The 25,463-nt window shown below is 42.0% G+C and overlaps 1 protein-coding gene across 1 annotated transcript in view; it reads left to right on the forward strand.

Moving 5' to 3' along the window:
- Nucleotides 1–25,463, forward strand: part of LOC309485656 (uncharacterized protein) — a gene marked incomplete at its 3' end in the record, with an annotated part of 108,092 nt that overhangs the window by 64,325 nt on the left and 18,304 nt on the right. The window contains exons 36-39 of the mRNA XM_082152586.1: nt 1,425–1,448; nt 1,523–1,694; nt 1,784–2,058; nt 7,097–7,254. Coding sequence (XP_082008712.1) covers nt 1,425–1,448; nt 1,523–1,694; nt 1,784–2,058; nt 7,097–7,254 — 629 coding nt within the window. The remainder of the gene's footprint in view (nt 1–1,424; nt 1,449–1,522; nt 1,695–1,783; nt 2,059–7,096; nt 7,255–25,463) is intronic.

A 25,463-nucleotide genomic window follows, 5' to 3' on the forward strand; every position in this document is an offset into this window, starting at 1 on the left:
CTAAATTTCTAATTTTGTCAAGCAGTTCTTGGCAGTACAGAAGCAGATGGAGGTTATAAAACTGTGGTCACACTGGTCCCACTTGCTCGGTTTCTGGGAGCCTGATAGAGCCGGTCCCTCCAGCCGACATTAAGTCAGGCTTCTACAGCGCCTACTTTGTTTGCCTTTTACTGTGTACTTAAAACCTACCCTGCGTGTCCATACTATCCATCCTAAACCGTATGTGAGATTAAAATAAGTGTGTCCCAAAGCATAGTACGTTGAAAAGAGTATGCCAGAAGTCCCCGGATGTTCTATGTGGATTGTGGATTTTCGAAGTGTGGACACATGCCCAAGCAAGCCACACGAGTCCTGAAAAGTGAAGCAGGAAAGGAAAGGCGGTGGGTTACAACCAATTTTAGAATTGTAGTTGTGTGAACACAGGGACCTGGTGCTCAGGCACCTCAGCCATCTGGTGCTTCAGGTCAACTGGCAAAAGAGCAAACTCTCCCCCATGCAGAGTATCTCTTTTCTCGGTATGGAGTTGGACTCGGTCAACATGACAGCACGTCTCACAAACGAGCATTTCCAGGACTTTTGCTGAAACTGTTTCAGAGGCTCCTGGGTCAAATGGCATTCACAGCCACGGTCACGCCCCTTGGATTGCTTCATATAAGATGCTGGTTACACAGCCGAGTTCCGAGATGGGCATGGCACCGTGTCGCACATCAGGTGATAATCACACCGGTTTGTCGCAGAGCTTATAGCCCGTGTTCAGACCTGGCTTTTCTACGGGCAGGAGTCCCGCTAGAACAAGTGTCCAGGCATGTTGTTGTCTCAAAAGATTCCTCCACCACCGGCTGTGTGCAACAGGCACGCTGCCTCGGGCTCCTGGACTTATTTAATGAACGATCTCTTAAACTAACAGCAGCGTGATAAGAGGGCCTAAAATAACAAACCATCTTTGGAAAAAAATATTTGAAGTGTAATTTGACTGTTTAGTCTGTCTCACGCCCATTACATTACATGGAGAGGGTGGGGTTTATGACCTGTACTGCATCCAGCCACCTGGGGGCGATCGAGACACTTTGGCTTGACTTTTCAGGACTCGTGTGGCACGCTTGGGCATGGATCCACACTTTTGAAAATTTTTTTTTTTTTTTTTTTTTTTTTGATCATATTTTTTTTTTTTATATTGGTATTTTGCTGAATACATTTACTAGTTAACAACTTAGCCGCAGCTGGATTCATAGGATGTGATTTTCAGCTTATTCATGCCCAGTCAATTGGAGTATCTATAGATTGGAATATCACCAGTATCAAATATACTGAAATGAGCAGAGATTCTGCAACAGTAAGATTGTGAACCACAAAGTGATTAATCTTGAACATACTCACACTGTGTTTGACTTTTATTTAACTACTTCTGTCCTTTTACATTTTAGATGACACGAGAAAAGCTATAAAAGGTAACAATGTGTTTAAAGTATAAAACATATCAAAAATGTTGTGAATTATTTACAGTTCTCACTATTCCCTTCAGCACAACACTGTGGGTTTTCCTCACTTAACACTCGTATTGTGGGAGGTGAAGATGCACCTGTGGGGAACTGGCCTTGGCAGGTCAGTCTACACATTTATGACTATCACACCTGTGGAGGGTCCCTCATCAGCCACGAATGGGTGCTCACTGCGGCTCACTGCGTTTACTTCTCGTAAGAACACAAAATAGATGTATAAATCAAATAATGTGTGATTTAATGTGAAAGTGCATTTGTTAGAGAGAATTGTTTTTCACATTCAGATCCTCAGACAGTTACTGGACTGTTTATCTGGGCAGACAAAGCCAAAACACTTCAGTCTCTAACCCAAACGAGGTGAGTCGAGGAGTCCAATCCATCATTACACATCCAGACTATGTCCCTTCACAGTCGTCCAATGACATCGCCTTGCTGAGATTGAGTGAGCCAGTGAATTTTACCAGCTACATCAGCCCAATCTGCCTGGCTGCTAATGACAGTGTCTTTTACACTGGCACCACCTGCTGGTCCACTGGATGGGGAGAAACCGGCTTTGTAGGTAATGATTATCAATTTGACACATTGGACTACATGTAATCTGGATTATGTAACCAGATGAAAAATAACAAAGTATTTGTTATTGTACCACATTTTATTGTAAACCTTACTAAACCTTAGTTATAAATTGATAAAGTGAGATACTTTTGCCAATTTAGTTTCCTTAAACTTTTAATTAGGACCCACTGAAACCTGACATTATACCTTAATGGGAATCTTAGGATTTCACTTACCAGAGTCAAAAACTAAAAATTAAGAATTACTGTACTAGATAATTGAAAGAACAACGATGAACCTCTTCTGACGATAAACGTCTTCTGATCAAATGTCAGAACAAGCCCCGTGGCCAAACTCCAGATTTTCTTGAGGCAATACTGGCAAAATAAAACACAACATAGGCTTACATAAATATTACAGTATCCACTTGTTAAATCAATTAAATGTAATTAAAATATCCATTAAGTTTTATTAATCCATTAACATTTTTCTTTACCATGTTATTGTTCCCTTCAAATTCTTCTGTGTTTATTTAAAAATGTCTTGCTCCTTTACTTAATCATCTTAATGATTCTAAAGTAGATATAAATTATCTGGAATTACTTTCAATATTTCTATATTGAAATTAATTCACATCATAAAAAAATGGGAAACACTTTATTTGACAGTGTCCTTGTTACACATGTTAATTACTATATAATAACTAAAAATGATACATAACTACATGCAACTGTCACGTATAGTAGATGACAAGGAAGTGCCCAAAAAGAGGAAATGATCACAACTGGCTTTAATAATATAACTTGGGAACTTTCAAAATAAACTTTTAGCAAATTTTACCACTCAAAGACGACAACGAAAAGAGAATGGCATGAACTGGCGGTATATATAAGGAACAAAACAAAGGGATTAATTAACTAGACACACCTGAATAGAATACTATATCAATGTGGAACCATAGTAACACACCAGGAAGGAAATGGAAGAGAACAGATCTAATTTAATTTACTCGAAGACTAACAATGAAACTCAGGCATGAACAGAACAGAAAAAAAAAAAACTGAACATGTGACAGTCCTTGCACCGTGATAAGTCCAACAAGGGAGGGAGGGTGTGCAAAGAGCTGACGAAGAGCTGGTGTCGTTGTGTCTTTGTCTGCTTCTGTGCTGCCGAGAACTGCTGGGCGAAGTTATCGACAGCGTTGCCGAAGAGGCCGGTCTGGGAGACTGGGGAGTCGAGAAAGCAAACTTTGTCGGACTCCCTCATCTCAGCCTGGTTCAGCTATAGATAACGGTCCTGGACCACAAGTGTGGAGACATCATCTGCCTAGGGACTGTGCTGTGACTTTCGTCACCCATAGGGCGAGGTCCGTCACTGTGCGCAGTTCCCGCAACAACCCTGGGTCAGAACCACCCACGTGCAGCTGTTTGAGTGCCTTGGCCTGGTAGACTTGCAGGAGGGCCATGGCATGCAGGGCGGAGGCAGCCTGTCCAGCGGCACTGTAGGCCTGGGCCTAACTTCCAGGCCTTGGATGGGAGACATGGACTACCCCGCCAGGCGGCAGCACATTGCGGGCAAAGCTGCATCGCAACTGCACGCTCCACCTGGAGATTACCCACTTACCCTTTGGCCACCCCACCATCGAGGGTAGTGAGAGCGGGCAAGGCGCCAGAGCGGTTTTGGGCAGAAAAAGGTGCCTTCCACAACTTTGTAACCTCCTCATGCACTTTTGGGAAGAGAGGCACTGGGGTTTGCTGATGTTCAGCATGCGTTGCCCCGAGATATCATCCAGCCTTGAACATTCGGGACACGGTGGAGGGTAACACTCGAGCCCGACGCTCTCAGCAACCCAGGAAAGCATGGCCTTCAGCTCTGGTTCAGACTCGAACAATGCTACTCTCCTCGAAGGGGGATGCGCAGCCGAATCTTCATCCCCAGATGACTATAGCTCACTCCCCAATGCAGCAATGGACATCTGGTCCTCCGCCAGAGCCCAGTATTAAACGCTGGGTCTCCTCTGAGAAGGACCAGCGATCTCAACCGGAAGCTCCACAGCTTGCGATGCGCTAGAGGAAAGGGGGGCCCCCACTGTGATCCTCAGGTCACCCAGTGTATTAGCCAAAGCAGCCTTCTGCTGGGCAGAAGGACTAGATCGGAGAATAGCAGAGGGTACTCCACCTCTTTCGAGGTATGCGATGCTCGATGCAGCATCGCGATGGTCATCTTTCCGTTGTGGGTGCATGACTCCTCTACAAACACCACCTCAGCGTGCTTCCAGCCCAGACACGTGAGGCAGTGATCGTGACTGTCAGACGGAGACAGGAAACAACCGCATCCAGAAACACACGGGTTGAATGACATCTTTAGAAAGACGTAGCGTCACACCCATGTTTACTCTTTCAGTTTGGGAAACAAGCTCTTTAGTTTTGAGGCACACAGGGCAACAATCGCTGCACAGCACGCTCAGGAATGCTCTCTCATAAGCTGCAGTGACTGCAGAGGAAGGCTCTCTTCAGCCGCGATCATCGCTGATGCACCGTCACACCAACACTGATGCAGAGCTGCTTCCAGGTTTGTAGACACTCTCTAGATGATTGCAGAGCAGAATCTATAATGAAACGCTCAGCTCCGAAGCGAAAGCTTTTCTGAGCGAGCGCACCACGCTTCCTTATATACCAACATCAGGGGTGGAAATCGCGATGCAAATCTCGCTCGCAAATGTCCATTGGCTTGCTTTGTTTACACTCGAAGATGGTTATTCTGCAGGAACTCCTCCACATATTGCTCCAGAGGGTGATTGCTCTGATGGAGGAAGAAGAGGAGATGATCCTCAGACCGTCTTCTTGACTCAGCCAGATCCATGTTTCCTCTTCTTGTCTTTGGGTTCTGTGTTCTGTTACGTATAGTAGATGGCAAGGAAGTGCCTAGCAAGAGGAAATTATCCCAACTGGCTTTAATAATATAACTTGGGGACTTACAAAATAAACTAAGGAGTATTAGCAAAGTTTACCACACAAAGTAAAGATGACAGCGAACAAAGAATGGCATGAACTGAGATATATAAGGAGCAATATATAACAATGAAACTCAAGAATGAACAGAACAGAAAACAAATTCAACACATGACAACACAGCAACTAACCCTAAACCAAACCTAATCCTAATCCTAGCCCTATAGTTAGCACATGCAGTTATATCACTCAGTAGTTAAATGTATAATTACACTGTAACAAGGACACCTTAAAATAACCCAAAATTGTATGTAACATTCACAAATATTAAGTCAACTTTTACTTTTTTTTTATTACCTTGACCTTAAGATTTATCTCAGATTTGTTTATCATTTTCCTTACCATTGCTTTTCCCTTTTCCATTGCATTGCTGACCTCACCAGCTTAGCACAAAACACAAAAGTTCTGAATGTTTATATGAATTTGACAAATTGTGACTAATTTCATAGACTGAAGTAAGTCCAATTGACAAAATGCAGTCACACATTTTATGCATTTCATATTATGCAAAAGACAAAGGTCACATTTTGTTAATATAAATATAAAGTCAGCCCTTCCTGAATGACATCTGTGACATTTTGAGATGATGGAAACATTTTACAATACTTGTGCACTAATATACATTAATTCATGCTTAACTAATGCACAGATAATCATGTGTTAGTGTATGACTCTTGAAGAACTAAACGTTATTAATTAAATGTGTCATAATGTATTAATTCCTTAACATATTTTATAAACTAATAGTGTAAATTAATGCGTAATAATTACCACAATGAGTTGAAGTCATGTACTTCAACTTCAAATTGTCTGCTTTAATTAATCATTAGCTAATGATTTGCAAATGTATCATTATGTTATGACTTTACTTGTTGAGGCACATGACTATTACTAATTGTTAAGTATAATGCCATTTTGGTTTTGACATCCACTCTAAGCCATGGATTTTAATTTCCAACCATGTACAACCAAGATTTCGAGTGCGATGAACCTTGTTGTTCATGGCACAGGAATATGTCAGGTTAAGCTTGAGGTCGAGGTACACTGAAAACATGCGGTCGAGCGCTGCTATTTCATAACACTGTGTCTAGACTGGACAAAGACAATAGAACGTCCATTATAGTCAGTGATACTACACTGGATGTGGCGCAACGCTACACGAAAAAACCCCGACAGTAAACCGATGCCACACTCTATTCCTGACGTACTCCGAGCTCTTGCGCTAGTTCTGTTATGAAGGACAAATGGACTTGCAGTGGTCTGTCATGTCCAGTGTAGACAGCTGGTCTCGTCCAGTGTCGACACAGTGTAACAGCGTCAGGAGTTCAGATTCTGATGTGCTGATATTTGTGTGCAGCCCAACTTACCCATCCTTCAAATACATTCTTTGATATTACATTCACTGCACGTGCAGACTTTCAATACCCTGGCATATTACTTAACAATTAGTTAATAGTCATGTGCCTCAATAAGTAAAGTCATAACATAATGATACATTTGCAAATCTTTAGTTAATGATTAATTAAAGCAGACAACTGGAAGTTGAAGTACATTGCTTTAACCAGTTGTGGTATTTAACGCATTAATTTACACTTTTAGTTTATAAAATATGTTATTAAGAAATTAATACATTATGACACATTTAATTAATAACAATTAATATATTACTTAATATATTAACCATATAGAATCTTTATTAGTTTCTGATGCAGTAATCATTAATTACTGGTTTAGTTCTTCATGAGTCATACATTAACACATGATTATCTGTGCATTAGTTAAGCATGAATTAATGCATATTAGTGCACCCGTATTGTAAAGTGTTACCGAGATTATTTTTCATGGAAGTTGTTTTCTGTTATCAATGGACTTAAAAGTTTTTAAATATATTTTAATGGCGAGAGAATTAAATTAACATTTATATTAATCGTATTATTATTATTTTTAAATCTGTACTGTAAGTGTATCATACAGTGATCCATATTTTCACCAGAATGTCTTAAAAGCCTGTTTTCTTGATGTGATAATTAGGTGCTAAGCCCAGTTCTGGAACTCTGCAGGAAGTGCAGGTAAATGTGGTGGGGAATAAGGAGTGTGACTGCAGGTTTCAAGACATTACATTTTGGGACATAACAATCACTCCAACAATGATCTGTGCTGGAGGAAAGACGGGCAAAGGAACATGTTATGTAAGTTACACTAGTTCCCACAACATTGTTGAATTCTTGATTGTGATTTATTGTGAAACTTTCCAAGGGGTTTTCTTTAACATGCACGGCTATGAAGCAGATCCATCATGATCATATTGTTCCTTAATATCACTTAATATTGTCCCTCAAATCATTGCTTCGCACACCTGTCCTGAGGTACAGTTCAGTTGTGTCTCGATATCGATGTGCTGCCCACAAGACTATGGCTCTGACAGGAGTACTCTAGTCAGAATACTAGGGAGTGATTCTCTTATGTCTCATTTAGGTATCAGCTTTGTTTTCAGATGTCTTAAATTTTACTTTAGGAGAAACATGTTTAAAAAAAATCAGTATTGTATATACTGAAAATATATAAACAAATAGCATTATACATTTCAGAATATAAAGGGTTACTAGTTGAAATTTATCTTTAATGACAATGCATGTATATTGTGAACAATAAAGTACAATAAAGTAATCTTTATAAATATGACACAGCTTAAGAATTTGCCTTTTACTGACACCCACCAGTATACCAGTAACTTACTTATCCGGAGAACATCAGAGAGACAATGGAAACAGATGTATGTACATTGAACGTCAGAAATACTAGCGACTGGATTCAAACCCAAGCGCACACGATTTACCAGTTGCGCCACCACGCACATATGCATCATGCAAAAAGTCTCAGGTTACGACTGTAACCTATGTTCCCTGAGAACGCTATGGGGAACGCCTCCGCGTGAATGGGTGTCTGAAAGGCTTATCTAATCACGCCAATCCAATTGGCCGGCGACAGCCTATGATCACTAGTGCGACCCGGAAGTATATAAGGGGAGCTTGGAGAACATGTCAACAACTTATCGTCTGAGGGGACTGTTCAGCAGGCATCCCCGCGGCATGTCGGAAAGACGCAGTGTCTCATTCCCTGTTCTCAGGGAACATAAGTTACAGTCGTAACCTGAGACGTTCCCTTTCAAAACGGAACTCACACTGCATCAGAACACTATGGGGAATGATCATCCCATGCTGCCATGCTGAGGGGAGTGCATGCCAAGTTATGGCTGTGACAAAAAACGTCAAAAAATGGCAGTTTCACTGAAATGATAAAAACACTCCCCCTGTCAGTGACAGTATTCCCTACAGCCACTGCCCGAGCTTGATGCTAAGCAAGGAAGTAACTTTGTGCTTTGACACGAAGCACTTGACCCTGAGCCAGCTCAAGGGCATGGATACCACAGCCCGACTTTAGGGGGGGGGGGGGGGGGGGGGGGGGGGGTTCCTTTAAGAGAATATGACCAGGGGGTCCAAAGGGGTCCCGTCCAGTCACTTTCTGAGGGGGACACGAAGTCAACCCCACATGCCACCAGGGAGGCTGACCTGGTCTAAATGAATGACCTAGTCTTGCCAACAACCTGTCTGTTTCCTAAACAGAGTCTCTAACATATTTTGCCTCACTTGTGGAGGCATCCGATAGGGAAGACTGCAGATAGTGGCAGTGATCACTCACAGACCGGATCATAGAGACGGGCATCCTGGAGAGTAGAACTCAGCATAGCGCTTTCTAACCCTTGCGAACGAGGGGAGTAACTCTACCCAATCCTGGATCTAGACAGTGCTTCAAAGCCATGTGGAGGCTGGGCACTCTGAAAGGGACCCTAATAGGGGAGCGCCTCCAGCTCTAGGGCTGATCTAACAGGGAGGCCTCGTGAGAGTCCTTCGACCTTCCGACCAGACTTAGGGAGCTAAGTATTCATACGATCCTCAGATAGATTCTGGAACACTATACTCAAAACCTGATAAGTATTGACCAGGCTCTGGGCTAGGTTTTGCCTTTGCAATGCTAAGCATCCAACTCGCTGGGGATCCACCTTCAATGGGGCCTGTCAAGGCCTAACTACTTGATAGCGGGACTGTTAGCAGAGCTAGCCACAGAAGTCAGGTACTCTCACAGACATCTCTGTGGGCATGGTTATACTTATTTCACTTTGCCAACAGGCAGTGTACTCAGCAAAAGTGCTATCGACCCTTTAAAGCAAGGGGAGTACAATCTTACGCTACCGGATTATCAAGGAGGCCTACTGTAAGGTCTACAGCTTCGGCTTTCACGGACGTCAGCCCAGGCAGTGCTTTTTAAACAGAGTCTCTAGTATTACTTGCCTTACTTGTGGAGGCATCCAATAGTGAGGACTGTAGATAGTGGCAGTAATCACTCACAGACCGGATCATAGAGACAGGCATCCTGGAGAGTAGAACTCAGCATAGCGCTTTCTAACCCTTGCAAACGATGGGAGTGACTCTACTCGATCCTGGATCTACACAGTGCTTCAGAGCTCTGTGAATGCTGGGCACTCTGAAAGGGACCCTAATAAGGGGAGCACCTCCAGCCCTTAGGTTTACATTGCCAACAGGCAGTGTACTCAGCAGAAGTGCTATCGACCCTTTAAAGCGAGGGGAGTACAATCTTACGCTACCGGACTATCGAGGAGGCCTATTGTAAGGCCTACAGCTTCAAATGTCACGGGCGTCAGCCCAGGCAGTGCTTCGGCTCTAATGGAGCATACTCAACCATCCCAAGTGGGAGGGAGTAACTAATCTGAAACTATCTGAGCCTGGGTGGTGAAGGGTGATATCATATGAGCTATGGGTAGCAAAGTACTCTAAATAAAGACCCTAACAATGACCCTGAGGAATGTATCAGGGTCGAGGCCTATTATCCTGTATTTTTACAAGACAGATTTTACATTCTCTACTTAACCCAAGGAAATGGAGGCCACAATAAGCGGCCAATGACATACAACCTTATGACTTTAATTATTTTATTCAAGGGGCTCAGCGGAAAAAAATCCTTTTTCAATTTTAAGGCCTAGCTGGATAAACTAGCTACAAAACTCAGCTCTAAAGGGCAGAGGCCTAAGCATACTGCTTCTTACTTTCTAGAGAGAAAAGGCCTGACAACGCCCATGAGATATCTGCATGGGAGGCTTTTTGAAGATAGCCTGCTACCTATGCTGCTATCTACCCTGTAACACCACCAGCATTTTTACGCCTAGTGCAAAAGGTGCGCCTTGGCTAGACGACTCTTGTAGTAGGAGGAGGCCAGTACTAGGAACAACTAGATTTACAGGAATAAATGTCTAATAGGTGCTCGGATGAACGGTGGCCTCACTAGAGAATTTTCCATACAGCCAACCTGTTCACTACTACAGATTGACACTACCCGTTATATAAACCTTACGGCTCTAACATAAGAGGAGGCCTATGGGAAGGGTATGCATAGCCTACCTAAATATGGGAACTTCAGGGCCCTTATTTCACCATCCTATGAAAACCATATTAACACCCCCTTAATACTTCCAAACAGGGAACCAGTATTATTCATCAGTTTGCTGATAATGATGAATGCGCTGAATACAGGTTCTTCCATGCCTTCCCGATCTTATTGTGTAGATCTGGCAGGAATGGAAGGCTCATGACAGCTGGAGCTTTATGGCTGGAAAGAAACCATTCGTGAAGTCCCTTACACGCTCCAACGACAGCAGAAGCCTAGTTGAAGCGTATTCCATAACACTCAACAGCTTAACATACGCGGTACAAGGTGGCTGTGAGCGTTTGGGTCGTATATCCTCTTCACCCTCATCAGCCATCTCCTGCTGTCTTGGACTAGTTGTTTTTTTACACAGCAGAGCACTCGCTGCTGGATCAGAGGATTTTAGTAACAACACATCCTCATCCTGCAGCTCACTCTCGCGAGTCTCTGAAGGGCGTGAGTGATTAACAACTCTCTCAACCTCCTCAGTGAGCTCCCTCTGAAAAACCCCACGATTCCAATCTCTGCTCTGCCTCAGCGCGAGCGGGACCTGAATCGCCTGGTACAGATGTCTGTCCCTCTTCCCTCGAGAAGAGAGCAGACGAGAGTGGAGTTTTCTCAAGGGAAAAAACTCACAGTGGCACAAGCATATCCCTCAGGAACTGATCGTGCATGCTCTGAGCCCAAACAATAAGCATTTCAGACACCGGTTCACGTGGAGGCGTTCCCCATAGCGTTCTGACGCAGTGCGAGTTCCCTTTCGAAAGAGAACTGGGGTTACTTTGTGTTCTTCCTTTACTGTTACAAGTATTACTATAAGCAAAAAAAAATTATAATTCCATCAATGACAGCACAAATTATATGGTTTTAAAGACTGTGAATCGCAGAGAAAAGAGAAAATTTGCAGTAAGCAGTGCGTGAAAATAAACAGCCTGTATAGAACACGAAACTGCGTTAAACTTGAAGCTGTTGAAGAAATAAAGCCAGCAGACACAACATTAAATATCAACTGCAGAATGTTTTGCTTCCCTTTTACCTGACATGATCTGTCATTAACGCTGTAGGAAGCATTTGCATAAACCGGCATAACATTAGTTTTATTCTTGGGCACGCTCTAAAACACAGACAGTTCCGTTCGTTGGTGGAAGAATGTGAACGTGCAGAACTGTCTGCTTGTGTTTCAGTGCGTGCGAATGGAAAAAAAAAATATCTGTAACATTTCTCTGACGATTGTCTCAGCGTACTTCTGCACAACTGCTCCTGATGTAAAACATGATGAAATTATTTGGTGGTTTTACTTTTCATGCAATAAACATTTCACAGTCCATTTCAAAGTGCAACGAGCCTTTAAAGTACCATTAAAGGCAGGGTAGGCAGGATTTTTCTAAAAAACTTTTTCCCAAATTTGTTTAAACTGTCTTTATATACCAATACATAATTAAAATGTAAGTACTCTGAAAAAGAGAGTATAAAAATCGAGTGTCTGTAGTCCTCTCAGGATTGCAATAAACACAGCTACTTACTTCCATTCGGAACGAATGAAATGATTGGCTGGGCGACTGTCACTCTCCCTCGCTACCATGGCTACCACCCCTGCTGCTACAGGAGCTGCCCACATGCGCGCACCCGTTTGAGTTGAGGCACGGAGAGAGGCACGGAAGCTAGGAAGAATCACAATTATGGCAGAGAAAGAGCAGTCAAAATTCCCAGTACCTGCATATACAGTCAGTGAAGGCAAACAAGGCAAAAAAAAGGAACTAGTAAGGTTGAAAGGTAGGCTACTTGTCACCTGAGTGTAACGTTAGTTCTCCTCATCAGAGCCAACAGTGCTTTCATCGTGGAAGCTCTTACATGCAAATGTAACCCTTGACTCACGTTAAATAGGTAAGGCGAAATTAAAAGTATAGACCAGTTGCTAGGTTCAGCAGGATTACCATAGGAACTACGGTGAATGTGCAATGAAATGGCTGGAGGCAAAGAGTAAGTAAGAAAAAGTATTATTTAGTAAACAAATAGAAATAAAAGCAGTTCAAAATAAACAATATTTAACAATAAGCATAGCCGGCATATGCAACACAAAAAAAAATATCCCCAGTCCCATTGAGCTCAGTTTGTCTTTCGTATGTTATAAGTCAAGTCAATTGTCTTTATAGTTCAGTTCCTTTTTTCCTTAAAAATGGTGTTTTAAGGCGTTACCACTCGGCACGGTGGGAAAAAGTGGTTCTTCGAAGTTCAATCCAGTTCTGGGCACAGGCTCGCCATCTCCATCCGGAGAGAATCCAGGAAATCCATCCAGGGTTTTCTTAACCATGTAATACTAGCCTGCACAACAATAATGGTATTATTGTTTACAGCTAAATAAAAGTCTGTTATCCTATCTCTTCTCAATTGCTATAGCTTTGTTTATCTTTTCTCGTATTACCATACTACAAATATACAGTAATGTTTTACATGCATGTTTTTAACTCAAATATCTTTTTTTTATATTATTCAACCATAACATTATGATTAAATATTTTTAACCAATTAGCATATTCATTTTTAAACAAATTTTAACTTTCTGTACATCATGAAATGAATTACACTAATGAATTAAGATAATCTCCTTCAAAAATCAACATTTCTATCAGTAAAACCTTATCTGTGCTACTGGGTTTAGCATTACAGTAGAATTACTGTACACTTTAGGGCTGTCAACGAATATTCTAAATTCGAATATATATTCGAATAGTTTTAAAAAACAGAAATTCGAACGTGAAAATTAATATTCGAATGTGAATTTCGAATATGGAAAAACACGCCCGCGGAAGCAGAGGCGCGGCTGTCTCCTTTGCGAGTGGGCGCGCGCGCTGCCTGAAGCCTTGTTTCTTTCGCCTGTCTCCGCAGCGCGAGTCTCCGCAGACTGCGCGCGCACCTCCCCCAAACGGACGAGGCGTTTATACTCGACGCGCTCGCCGTTGTACTATTCTTTGAAACGATAGGGGGCGATTCGCGCTCGTGCGGACGCGTCGAGTATAAACAAGACTTGAGGGACAGGTCACACGAGTCGCACTGTCTAGCACAGCGTCACTGCTGAAAGTTGACAGTGCACTAAAAGACAATGGAATAAATTGCAGTAAGTTTTTCCTTTTTTTAATACAAGCACCAATAATGTAAGTAGCCTTTTTCTTTTTTAATAGCACTTTATTTTTTATGAACCTCAGGGTAAAAGTTCTTTGTTGTCACATTTCTCGGAATTGTGTGCCTCATTTTATTTACAGTTAAACAGAAAAGTTCCATGTTTACCACAGCTCGCTCGGAGCTTTCAATGTCGGTTCTATACTGTAAAACTTCAATTAATGTTAATACATTTGTTTCAATCACTGAATGAAGCCTGCTATATTTGGGGCAAGAGTCGCGACCTTAAATTGCTTGCACAAAACTCTTGATCAGCACTCAACATGTGCTTATTGTTGTTCATTTAAACCGTTATGAGCAGAGAGAGCGTGAGCGCGAGGGCGCGAGAGAGAGAGAGAGAGAGAGTGCCTGCGAGTGAGCGAGACTGAGGTCTGCGGTCTTGGCCATTAGTTTATTTACTTGGTTTTGTGTTGGTAATACATTGTCAAATATGTTTAAACTTAAATTAACTACCTATACAAGTTATGTATGTCTCTTTGTATTAATTTGTCCTGTTATTGACGTAATGCGCGTCATTGAAAAAATGCGCAACCAGATGTTCGAATAGTTCGAATATTCGTGTGTTTTTTAGAGGGAATATTCGAACGTCATTTTTGAGCAATTTTGACAGCCCTAGTACACTTTAATATGATAAACCATCAAAATGAACAATCAACCTCAAAATAATAATTACATTGGACCAAAAATAGTACAAAAATAACTAAAAGTGCTTCTCAATATTGTTATGAACTAAAATAGCATTTGGTATGATCCATGTCTTAACCAAAAATAGCTTTTACATTGCTTTCAAACAAAAAAACGGCACTCGCAATTAGCGTTAGCATCGTGCTTATTTTAACATGCTCTAGCATGTTTTCCTAATTCTCACATGGCACGAACTTACCAAGATGAGGTATCGTGAGGAACCAGCAAGGCAACAACAACACAGCCAACAACAACACAGCCTCTCCAGCTCGTGCTCCTTCACAAACGACCCAAAAGTTTTAGCTCGGACCGTCTACAGCCTGTCTCGCTCATTTCCCGCGTGCAAAAGGCCGGAAACTAGTGAGTGATCCGGTCTGCAGCTTGGAAGGCGGGACTAATACCATTTCCAACAAATCAAAAGGTCATTATCACCCAACTTGACCGTGAAAAACAGGAAAATAAAGTTTGAGCGAGGGAATCACATTTCCTCTTTTCAAAATAAAAGTTTTTTCAAAATAAAAATGCATATATATAAATACAGCAAAAAGGAGAGAAAATTACCCATTTTCTCTACTGGGTTACACCCTCCCCCGCTACATATCATGCACGTCCCGTTGCATGTGCATCAAGTATTGTTCGTCTTTACTAATAAGAGACTCTGAAAAGGCTGTACTCAACCCCTGGAACAGTGACTTCACAACAGTCACAAGAGGGTTTCCTAAATTAGGATATTCTAGTCTTTTTGAGGGTTGTCTGACTCTTTCTGATCGTCTAATTGGTTGAGTTGTAATGGGTTCCTTACTGTCCATTTTATCAGGCAAGTCGTCCGATTGATGTCCTTGTTCCTCAACCGAATCCTCAGGAGGTTCATTTGGTTTCGTCACAGTTTCATGTTCCACCAGGTTGCCCATTTCTGTATCATCTCCATCTGGTGTAGTTTCCACAGGCAAGTGCTCGGTAAATCCATCGTCATATTCATTTGTCTCCATGATGGGTTCTGCATTGGCAGTGGTTTCAGGTTCTGCGTTGGCAGTGGGTTCAGGTAAGCCACATTCAGGTGGGTTTGACATGCCCGGTTTTTCCAAAGGTTTTGGATACTCATGTACAATGGTAAATCTGGTTACATCTTCAGATGTGGAATCCTCAACCCATGGAATCAGTTCGTACAGTTCATTGTCAAGTTCATTTAACTCTTCATTCTTGGATCTGGGAGTTCTTTTCTCGCTGTTGGTGGAGGTGTTTGACCATGTTCGATTTGCTCAAGGACTTGTCTAATCGTCGAGTCTGCTCTTTGTTTGTCTCTCAGTTCTGATTGGGACAAAACAGGAATGGTAGGTAAGCCACAGAGTTCTTCGGAAAGATAGAGGTCTGGTATCGCGTCGGTTGAAATGGTAAGTGATTCTACAAGCGTAACACCACTATCTTGACTGTCATCTCTGATTTTAACCAGGTGGTTTTGACAGATTGCTTGGACAACATCACTACCTACAAACTTGTCATTGTTAGCTAGGTGACGCTCTACAAATCGGCTTACACGCTCCTGCTCTTTCCTAGACTGGACATCATTTACAAGTTCACCATGTGGACGTCTAGATAAACCATCTGCATCTAGGTTTTGCTTGCCTGCTCTATACTGTAACCTAAAGTTATAGTTGGATAAAGCTGCAAGCCACCTGTAGCTTGTGGCATCTAATTTAGCAGAGGTCAAAATATATGTAAGTGGGTTACTATCTGTAACTACCGTAAATTGACCGCCATACAAATAATCGTGAAACTTTTCAGTTACTGACCATTTGAGTGCTAAAAACTCCAACTTGTGTGCTGGATAACGTGCCTCACTTCTCGATAACCCACGACTGGCAAAAGCTATGGCCCTAAGCTGACCTTCCTGCTCCTGATATAGTGCTGCACCTAAGCCGGTGGTACTGGCATCGGTGTGAAGTACGTAAGGCAGCTTCGGGTCTGCAAAGCCTAGGATAGGGGCTGATGTTAGCTTTTCAATGATGGAATCGAACGCTTTTTGACAGTCTGTAGTCCATCGGTTCTCAAATGGCAGTTTGGGATCAAAGTATGCCTGGTCGGCGTCTCTGGACTTTGACTTTTTGCAGAGTGGCGGATAACCACGTGTGAGGTCATTGAGTGGGCGTACTATGGACGAGTACCCTTTGATAAAGCGTCTGTAGTACCCTGAGAACCCTAGAAAGGATCTCAGTTCCTTGAGATTCTTAGGCCGTGGCCAGGTCTTGAGGGCCTGGATCTTTTCGGGATCTGTCTCGACGCCGCTTTCTGAGATTATATGGCCAAGGTACCGGACAGTAGTTTGAAAAAATTTACATTTTTCCGGCGATAACTTAAGTCCATACTCTTTAAGACGGTGAAGTACCCGCATGAGTCGTCGCTCGTGTTCTTCTAAACTGTCCGAAAAGATGATGAGATCGTCTAGAAAAACTAGCACCTCCTGTAAGTTCATGTCGCCGACGGAGCGCTCCATGAGCCGCTGGAAGGTGCTCGGGGCGTTGGTTATGCCCTGCGGCATGCGGTTGAACTCCCAAAATCCAAGTGGTGTTACAAACGCTGTCTTTTCTTTGTCTGCTTCTTCGACCTCAATCTGGTAATACCCAGACTTAAGATCGAGGACTGTAAACCACTTCGATCCTGAAAGCGCTGAGAACGTCTCTTCTAAATTTGGAAGGGCGTAAGAGTCTTTTCGTGTTTGCAAATTCAGTTTGCGGAAGTCTATACATCGTTGTTTCGCTTTCTCACTACAACAATGGGAGACGAGTAGGATGACTGGGACTCTCTTATTACACCTGCAGCGAGCAGTTCTTGGAGGTGTTTGCGCACTGCCTCAAGATCTTGAGGGTGGATAGGGCGTGCACGGTGCTTAAAGGGAGTTGAATCATGAAGTTTGATAGAGTGCTTCACTTTACCCGTGCACCCAAAGTCAAGATCATGAAAAGCAAATACTTCCGGGATGTCAGCGAGTTGCTTAGTTATTCTCTCTTTCCACTCCTGTGAGATCGGTGAGTCACTGAAATTGAAACTTAACTGTGTTTTGTTTTCGGTGGACTCATTTGCACTGATGACATTGTGCTGGGACAGGATACAGTGGGAAGATCCAAGCTCTGCGATGACACAGGAAAACGGAATTGTGACATCTTGTTCTGTTTCGTTTGTGATCATCACAGGCACTTTGTGTGGCGCTCGCGATGGGAGAGTTATCAAGCAAGTCTTGACACAAAGGCCCCCAGGTAAGGAAGACTGAGAGGGGTGTTCAACTATAGCATAGGTGTCGATGGAAGTGCAGTGAACGTTAGCAGATCCCTCTAACACTGCAGTTTGCCTCGCTGGAACTACTGCTGCTGTCTTGGCTGACAAGGTAACTAACCCGATGTTCCCGTCTTTGTTGTGTGCATGTCTTAGTTCAAGAGTTTTTAACAGTGCTCTAAACCCATAAGGATAAGGTAAGTAATCAGGAGTCTTGATGTCTAAATACTTTTCATAAAGAACATCAAGGGTATTTGTCCCCACTAACACTGGTGTCTGACTGTTTGGGTGAGTGTCTGGAACGACGAGAGCTAAGGTTGGTATGTCAATCTCTTCATCTAAGAAGTCTTTTGGAAATGTAACGCACATCTCTATATAACCCAAATAAGGAACGGTCTGACCTGCGGCGCCCTCTACTTCTAACAGGTCATAGAGTGGGTTAAGGTCTTGATCTGGAAAGTTCTGTTTGTAAAATGACTCAGTGACAGTAGTCACTTGTGACCCTGAGTCAAGAAGACAATTAACACTAACGTCAGAAATGTTAACCACAGCTGTGCATTTAGAGCCAACTAACCCTTTTGGTAGACTGTACTTTTGAGGCTTAGTGACCGACTGCTTAAGGTTAGCTCGTTGCTTGTGCTTAGTGGGACACGTTTGACCGGCTACAGTCCCCATTTGCCCCGCAATAGAGACTGTTTTTAGTTTAACTGTTCTTTAGCGGCTGAGGGGTTGTCAGCTTCCCATTTCTTCTGTTTCTCTTTAAGCAATTTGCGCTTTACAGCAACTCGCCTGGATTTGGTTCGTTTTCACAGTTGGGTTTGATGTGGCCATCTTCTCCACATTGGAAACAGTACCATGCTCTGGGAGCGGAACTTTGAGTTTTACTTGTTCGTTCAGGTTCCTTGGTTACTTTTTCCAGCTTTGGTTTCTCTTTTTGTTTTGAGTTGAGTGCACTTCTTGAGGTCTGAGCTTTTGGTTTTGCAGCGAGTTTTACTAGTTGACTTTGGATTTCCGCAACTTGTTTTGAGAGTTCTTTGATTGAGCTTAAGGTATTTGCATTATCATTTCCTTCTGAGCAGCACGTCGCAATTTGCAAGTTGGACGTCGCTTTTTGTTTTATACTGCTTAAATGTTGTCTCATGCGCATGCTTTTGGCAGCATTCTGATCTTCTTCAGCACGTAACGAAAAAAGCAGATCAGGAAAGGTTGGAGGATTTGTTCGCTTTTGCTTTAACTGGAGTGCAGTTAACAGGGAATCGTCCCAACAACCTCGACAGAACTGTGTGACAAGAAGTCTGTCAAAGTCCTTGTTCGAAACACCACCACGCTTTACAGTGTGAGTCAAAGCTACATGAAGGCGCTGTAAGTAAGACGACGCTTTTTCACCGGTGTTTTGAAAGGTGTCAAGAAACTTGGCATAAAGCTCTCCGCCATCTTGAACTGTTCCAAAGGCAGAATCTAACAGATGCAGGTACTCTGACAGTGAGCTGTTGGTGTTCAAGTGCTTAACTACATCAGCTGCCGGGGGTAAGAGAGACTCAATGATTCTGCGTGATTGTTGCGGTTTGGACATTGAAGGGTCAGTCATTATAAGTTCTACACTGGAGCGCCAAGTGTCATAATCTGGCTCGTAAGTTGGTCGGGGTTCTTTGCCAGAAAAAACTCGTAGTTTTTGTGAAAACTGTTGTACAGAATAGTCTTCTCTTTTTACGATGTGCTCAACTACCATGCGCTGCACTTCTGGTGGATTTAAATCAGGTGCAGAAATGGTGGGCGTCGTATTAGTTGGGCTACTCGCAGGGTTACTTGTCTGGTTGGTTTGTTGTGCACTTCGGACACTAGGCTGAGACTCAACCAAGGAAGATTCAGTGGAGTTATTTGTCTCAGTTTGTTCAGTTCCTGGTTCTTTGATTGATTTAGCAATCTGTGACATCATGTCTTTTAGGACATCAACATAATCCCTGCCACTCATCTTAGCTAGGTATTGGATTTCAGTGAGCTATGACTTGGTAGTGTCATTACCAACCTGTTCTGTGTAAACACCGGCAAGAGATTGGTTCCTATAGCTAGCGCCACTATCGGATACATGGGTACGAGGTAATGGATCAAGTGATTCAACAGCGAGACCTGAGCTGTACTCAACAATAACACTCCGGAAAAACTCAGATTTACTGTCATTCATTTTCAGGACTCTTGAAATAGACCCATATTGTTTTAGGAACTCAATAACTTCATCAAGCTGCTCGTCTCCAGCTATTTCACTCACAATCACCGAATTTGGAACTTTTACGGATTCATTCTCAATAATCTCCATCTTAAGTACGTTATAGGGTAGAAATAACGTGAGGAAATGAAAAGGTCTCCTGGCTGGCTCGCCAAAACTTATTGTAACCCTTGACTCACGTTAAATAGGTAAGGCGAAATTAAAAGTATAGACCAGTTGCTAGGTTCAGCAGGATTACCATAGGAACTACGGTGAATGTGCAATGAAATGGCTGGAGGCAAAGAGTAAGTAAGAAAAAGTATTATTTAGTAAACAAATAGAAATAAAAGCAGTTCAAAATAAACAATATTTAACAATAAGCATAGCCGGCATATGCAACACAAAAAAAAATATCCCCAGTCCCATTGAGCTCAGTTTGTCTTTCGTATGTTATAAGTCAAGTCAATTGTCTTTATAGTTCAGTTCCTTTTTTCCTTAAAAATGGTGTTTTAAGGCGTTACCACTCGGCACGGTGGGAAAAAGTGGTTCTTCGAAGTTCAATCCAGTTCTGGGCACAGGCTCGCCATCTCCATCCGGAGAGAATCCAGGAAATCCATCCAGGGTTTTCTTAACCATGTAATACTAGCCTGCACAACAATAATGGTATTATTGTTTACAGCTAAATAAAAGTCTGTTATCCTATCTCTTCTCAATTGCTATAGCTTTGTTTATCTTTTCTCGTATTACCATACTACAAATATACAGTAATGTTTTACATGCATGTTTTTAACTCAAATATCTTTTTTTTATATTATTCAACCATAACATTATGATTAAATATTTTTAACCAATTAGCATATTCATTTTTAAACAAATTTTTACTTTCTGTACATCATGAAATGAATTACACTAATGAATTAAGATAATCTCCTTCAAAAATCAACATTTCTATCAGTAAATCCTTATCTGTGCTACTGGGTTTAGCATTACAGTAGAATTACTGTACACTTTAATATGATAAACCATCAAAATGAACAATCAACCTCAAAATAATAATTACATTGGACCAAAAATAGTACAAAAATAACTAAAAGTGCTTCTCAATATTGTTATGAACTAAAATAGCATTTGGTATGATCCATGTCTTAACCAAAAATAGCTTTTACATTGCTTTCAAACAAAAAAACGGCACTCACAATTAGCGTTAGCATCGTGCTTATTTTAACATGCTCTAGCATGTTTTCCTAATTCTCACATGGCACGAACTTACCAAGATGAGGTATCGTGAGGAACCAGCAAGGCAACAACAACACAGCCAACAACAACACAGCCTCTCCAGCTCGTGCTCCTTCACAAACGACCCAAAAGTTTTAGCTCGGACCGTCTACAGCCTGTCTCGCTCATTTCCCGCGTGCAAAAGGCCGGAAACTAGTGAGTGATCCGGTCTGCAGCTTGGAAGGCGGGACTAATACCATTTCCAACAAATCAAAAGGTCATTATCACCCAACTTGACCGTGAAAAACAGGAAAATAAAGTTTGAGCGAGGGAATCACATTTCCTCTTTTCAAAATAAAAGTTTTTTCAAAATAAAAATACATATATATAAATACAGCAAAAAGGAGAGAAAATGACCCATTTTCTCTACTGGGTTACACAAAACACCGTATATGTTATGAATCTTACACGAAATTCACCTTCATCACAGTGTAACTGATGGTAATGGGAAAACGTGTATCAATGCAACCTGTTTTTAGTTTTGCCTTATGTTACTAGCTCGTTACCGAATCAAACTCAATATATTTTAAACTTTACCAGTATCGATATGCTAGCTTGATAGTGAGTACTAACAACAGCCATGTTAGTTGTTTATATTCATAATGATAAAGTTAGGTATTTTATTACATGTGATTCTGACATGATATCACTACATGCACTGCGCTCCTCCGCTCGACGCTGGCAAATGCATCCTCCAGCTGTGAGTGGTCGGCATCGTGCGGTCATGCGTTTTGGGGGCGTGGCTTTGGAAGGAGCCCAGAAGGGAGGGGGTGGGAGTGAATGGAATAAGTAGCTGTGTTTATTGCAGTTCTGAGAGGACTACAGACACTCGATTTTTATACTCTCTTTTTCAGAGTACTTACATTTTAATTGGTATATAAAGACAGTTTAAACAAATTTGGGGAAAAGTTTTTTAGAAAAATTCTGCCTACCCTGCCTTTAATTGGAAAAGTGTATTAAAGGTGCATTGGAGTGTATTAGGAATACACTAAAGTAATAAAACTTCTGATCAAGTACGTTAATTTCTTTCACCAACAAATTTGTATATTCTGTTTTCTTTATTTGTCATAAATTTTTACTTTTGTAACTACTTTCTATATGTTTGTAAAGCTGCTTTGCAACCATGCAAAATGTGAAAAGTGCTATAGAAATACATTTTAATTGAATTAAAAAATACCTGATATTCAAAGTGTGGTTAAATTATTGAAAAAGGTAAATGTCATAATTATAAAACTTACTTCATGATTATGAATTATAATTTTTTTGCAACTCAAAACACATTTCTTGTAAACGTTAATCTATACTATTTTTATATACTCAACAAGTAAAACTCTACAGAGCCCCTAAAGGGACGTGGTGGTGGAAACATTTTTAGGTTGGGAGACATTTTTTTTTCAAAATCTTTTGCGTTCCCTCGCAAAATGTTTGCGTTCCCCCGAGAAACTTTGCGTTTCCACGCAAAACTTTTGCGTTCCCTCGCAAAGATATTTGCGTTCCCACGCAAAACCTGTTTTGAACTCGGACAGACACTTCCTGTTTAATGTCCCGCTGGCATTGTTTCAGAGCTCCGTACGTTAATGGAGCGTTTCATAGTGTTTGAACTTGGACTCAAATATAAAGAAATGCGGTCAGTACGTGCTTAACTCAAGGAGTTTAGTGAAGTTGGCAATATTCACATGCTATTCGAACTTCCCTAATCTTGAGCTAAACGTTGTTAAAACACAAACGACACCTATTTACAATCACAGTAACCTAGACAACGAGCTACAACCCAATTCTCATCAAAACGAGATAAAATAAATATATTTCAAATACATTTTAGTATATTTATTTTTCACTAGGGTTGAAAGGCACTTAATGAAGTAAAAATAATAAATAAATAAATAAACCTTCATAAATTCAGAGCCTATATCAGAATCAGAATCAGAATCAGAAAGAGCTTTATTGCCAAGTGTGCTTGCACCCACAAGGAATTTTTCTTGGTACTGAAGCTTCCAGTGCACATATACAAATACAAATACAACAAGAAACATAGTAATACAAATTCTAAGAATAAAATATATTTAAAAAAAATAAAATAAAAATAGTATAAAAAGTTAAAAAAAAAGGGGTCACAGTTGGGTTTAGTCTGAATAAACATTTACAGATTATGAACATATTTACAGTATTTTGAGAAGTATGAATAATATAAATATAAATATCACCTGAGTTAAAGAATATTACACTAGACAGTGGGAGTCTAGTGCATGTTACAGATTATGAACATATTTACAGTATTTTGAGTAGTATGAATAATATAAATATAAATATCACCTGAGTTAAGAGAATATTGCACTAGACAGTGGGAGTATTGCACTTACAGGCATATGCCTTGGGGGGCATGTTAAGTGTTCAGAAGGGAAATGGCCTGTGGAAAGAAACTGTTCCTGTGCCTGGATGTTCTTGTGGCCAGTGATCTGTGTCGCCGTCCTGACGGTAACAGTTCAAACAGGGGGTGTCCAGGGTGAGTGGAGTCTGTGATGATTTTACCTGCTCTCTTCCTCACTCTGGAAGAGTACAGGTCCTGGGGGGTTGGCAGGGGGGCACCAATAATCCTCTCTGCTGTCCGGACTGTCCGTTGTAGTCTCCTGATGTCCGATTTGGTAGCTGAACCAAACCAGACAGTGATGGAAGTGCTTAAAACAGACTCAATGACGGCTGAGTAGAACTGGATCAGCAGCTCCTGTGGCAGATTGAACTTCTTCAGCTGGCGAAGGAAGTACAGTCTCTGCTGGGCCTTTTTCACAATGGAGTCAATGTGATTTGCCCACTTCAGGTCCTGAGAGATGGTAGAGCCCAGGAACCTGAATGACTCCACTGCTTCCACAGTGCTGTTCATGATGGTGAGAGGGGGGAGTGCTGGGGATTTTCTCCTGAAATCCACAATCATCTCCACTGTTTTGAGCGTGTTCAGCTCAAGGTTGTTATAGCTGCACCAGACAGCCAGCTGTTCAACCCCCAGTCTGTAAGCAGACTCGTCACCATTTTGGATGAGACCGATGACGGTGGTGTCGTCTGCAAATTTCAGGAGCTTGACAGAGGGGTCTTTAGAAGTGCAGTCATTAGTGTACAGGGAGAAGAGCAGTGGGGAGAGAACGCACCCTTGGGGGGCGCCAGTGCTGATGGTGAGGGTCCTGGATGTGAGCTTCCCCAGTCTCACTCGCTGCTGCCGGTCGGTCAGGAAGCTGGAGATCCACTGACAGATTGAGGATGGCATGGAGAGCTGAGTCAGTTTGGCTGTGAGAAGATCAGGGATGATGGTATTGAAGGCCGAACTGAAGTCCACAAATAAGATCCGTGCACAAGTCCCAGGTCTGTCAAGATGTTGCAGGATATAGTGCAGTCCCATGTTGACTGCATCATCCACAGACCTGTTTGCTCTGTAAGCAAACTGAAAGGGATCCAGAAGGGGTCCAGTGATGTCCTTCAGATAGGCCAACACCAGTCTTTCAAACGACTTCATGACCACAGACGTGAGAGCGACAGGTCTGTAGTCATTAAGTCCAGTGATTTTAGGTTTTTTGGGAACCGGAATGATAGTGGAGCGTTTGAAGCAGCAGGGAACTTCACACTGCTCCAATGATCTGTTGAAGATCTGCGTGAAGACTGGGGCCAGTTGGTCAGCGCAGGCTTTTAGACAAGCAGATGAGATGCCGTCTGGGCCTGAAGCTTTCCTAGTCTTCTGTTTTTTGAAGACTCGGCTCACGTCCTCCACACAGACCTTAAGCTCAGGTTGGATGGCAGAAGGGGGGAGGAGAGGGGTTGCAGGAGGTGATGGTGGATGTGTGAAGTGCACATCAGAGCGGGTGTGAGGTGTGAGTCTGGGCTCCTCAAACCTGCAATAGAATGCATTGAGAGTGTCAGCCAGTTGTTGATTCTCCACAGATCGGGGGGATGGTGATTTGTAGTTGGTGATGTTCCTCAGGCCTCTCCAGACTGATGCCGGGTCGTTGGCTGAAAACTGGGTTTTCAGCTTTTCAGAGTAGCTTCTTTTAGCAACTCTGATCTCCTTTGTCAGTCTGTTTCTGGCCTGGTTATACAAGATTTTATCCCCACTTCTGTAAGCATCCTCTTTGGCATGACGAAGCTGTTTGAGTTTCCCAGTAAACCATGGTTTATCATTAGTGAATGATAAGAATGTCCTGGTAGGAATGCATGTATCCTCACAGAAACTGATATATGATGTTACAGTATCTGTGAGCTCATCCAGATCGGTGGCTGCAGCTTCAAAAACAGTCCAATCAGTGCAATCGA

Source organism: Leuciscus leuciscus, assembly GCF_965113295.1.
Source record: "Leuciscus leuciscus genome assembly, chromosome: 21".
Lineage (NCBI taxonomy): Eukaryota > Metazoa > Chordata > Actinopteri > Cypriniformes > Leuciscidae > Leuciscus > Leuciscus leuciscus.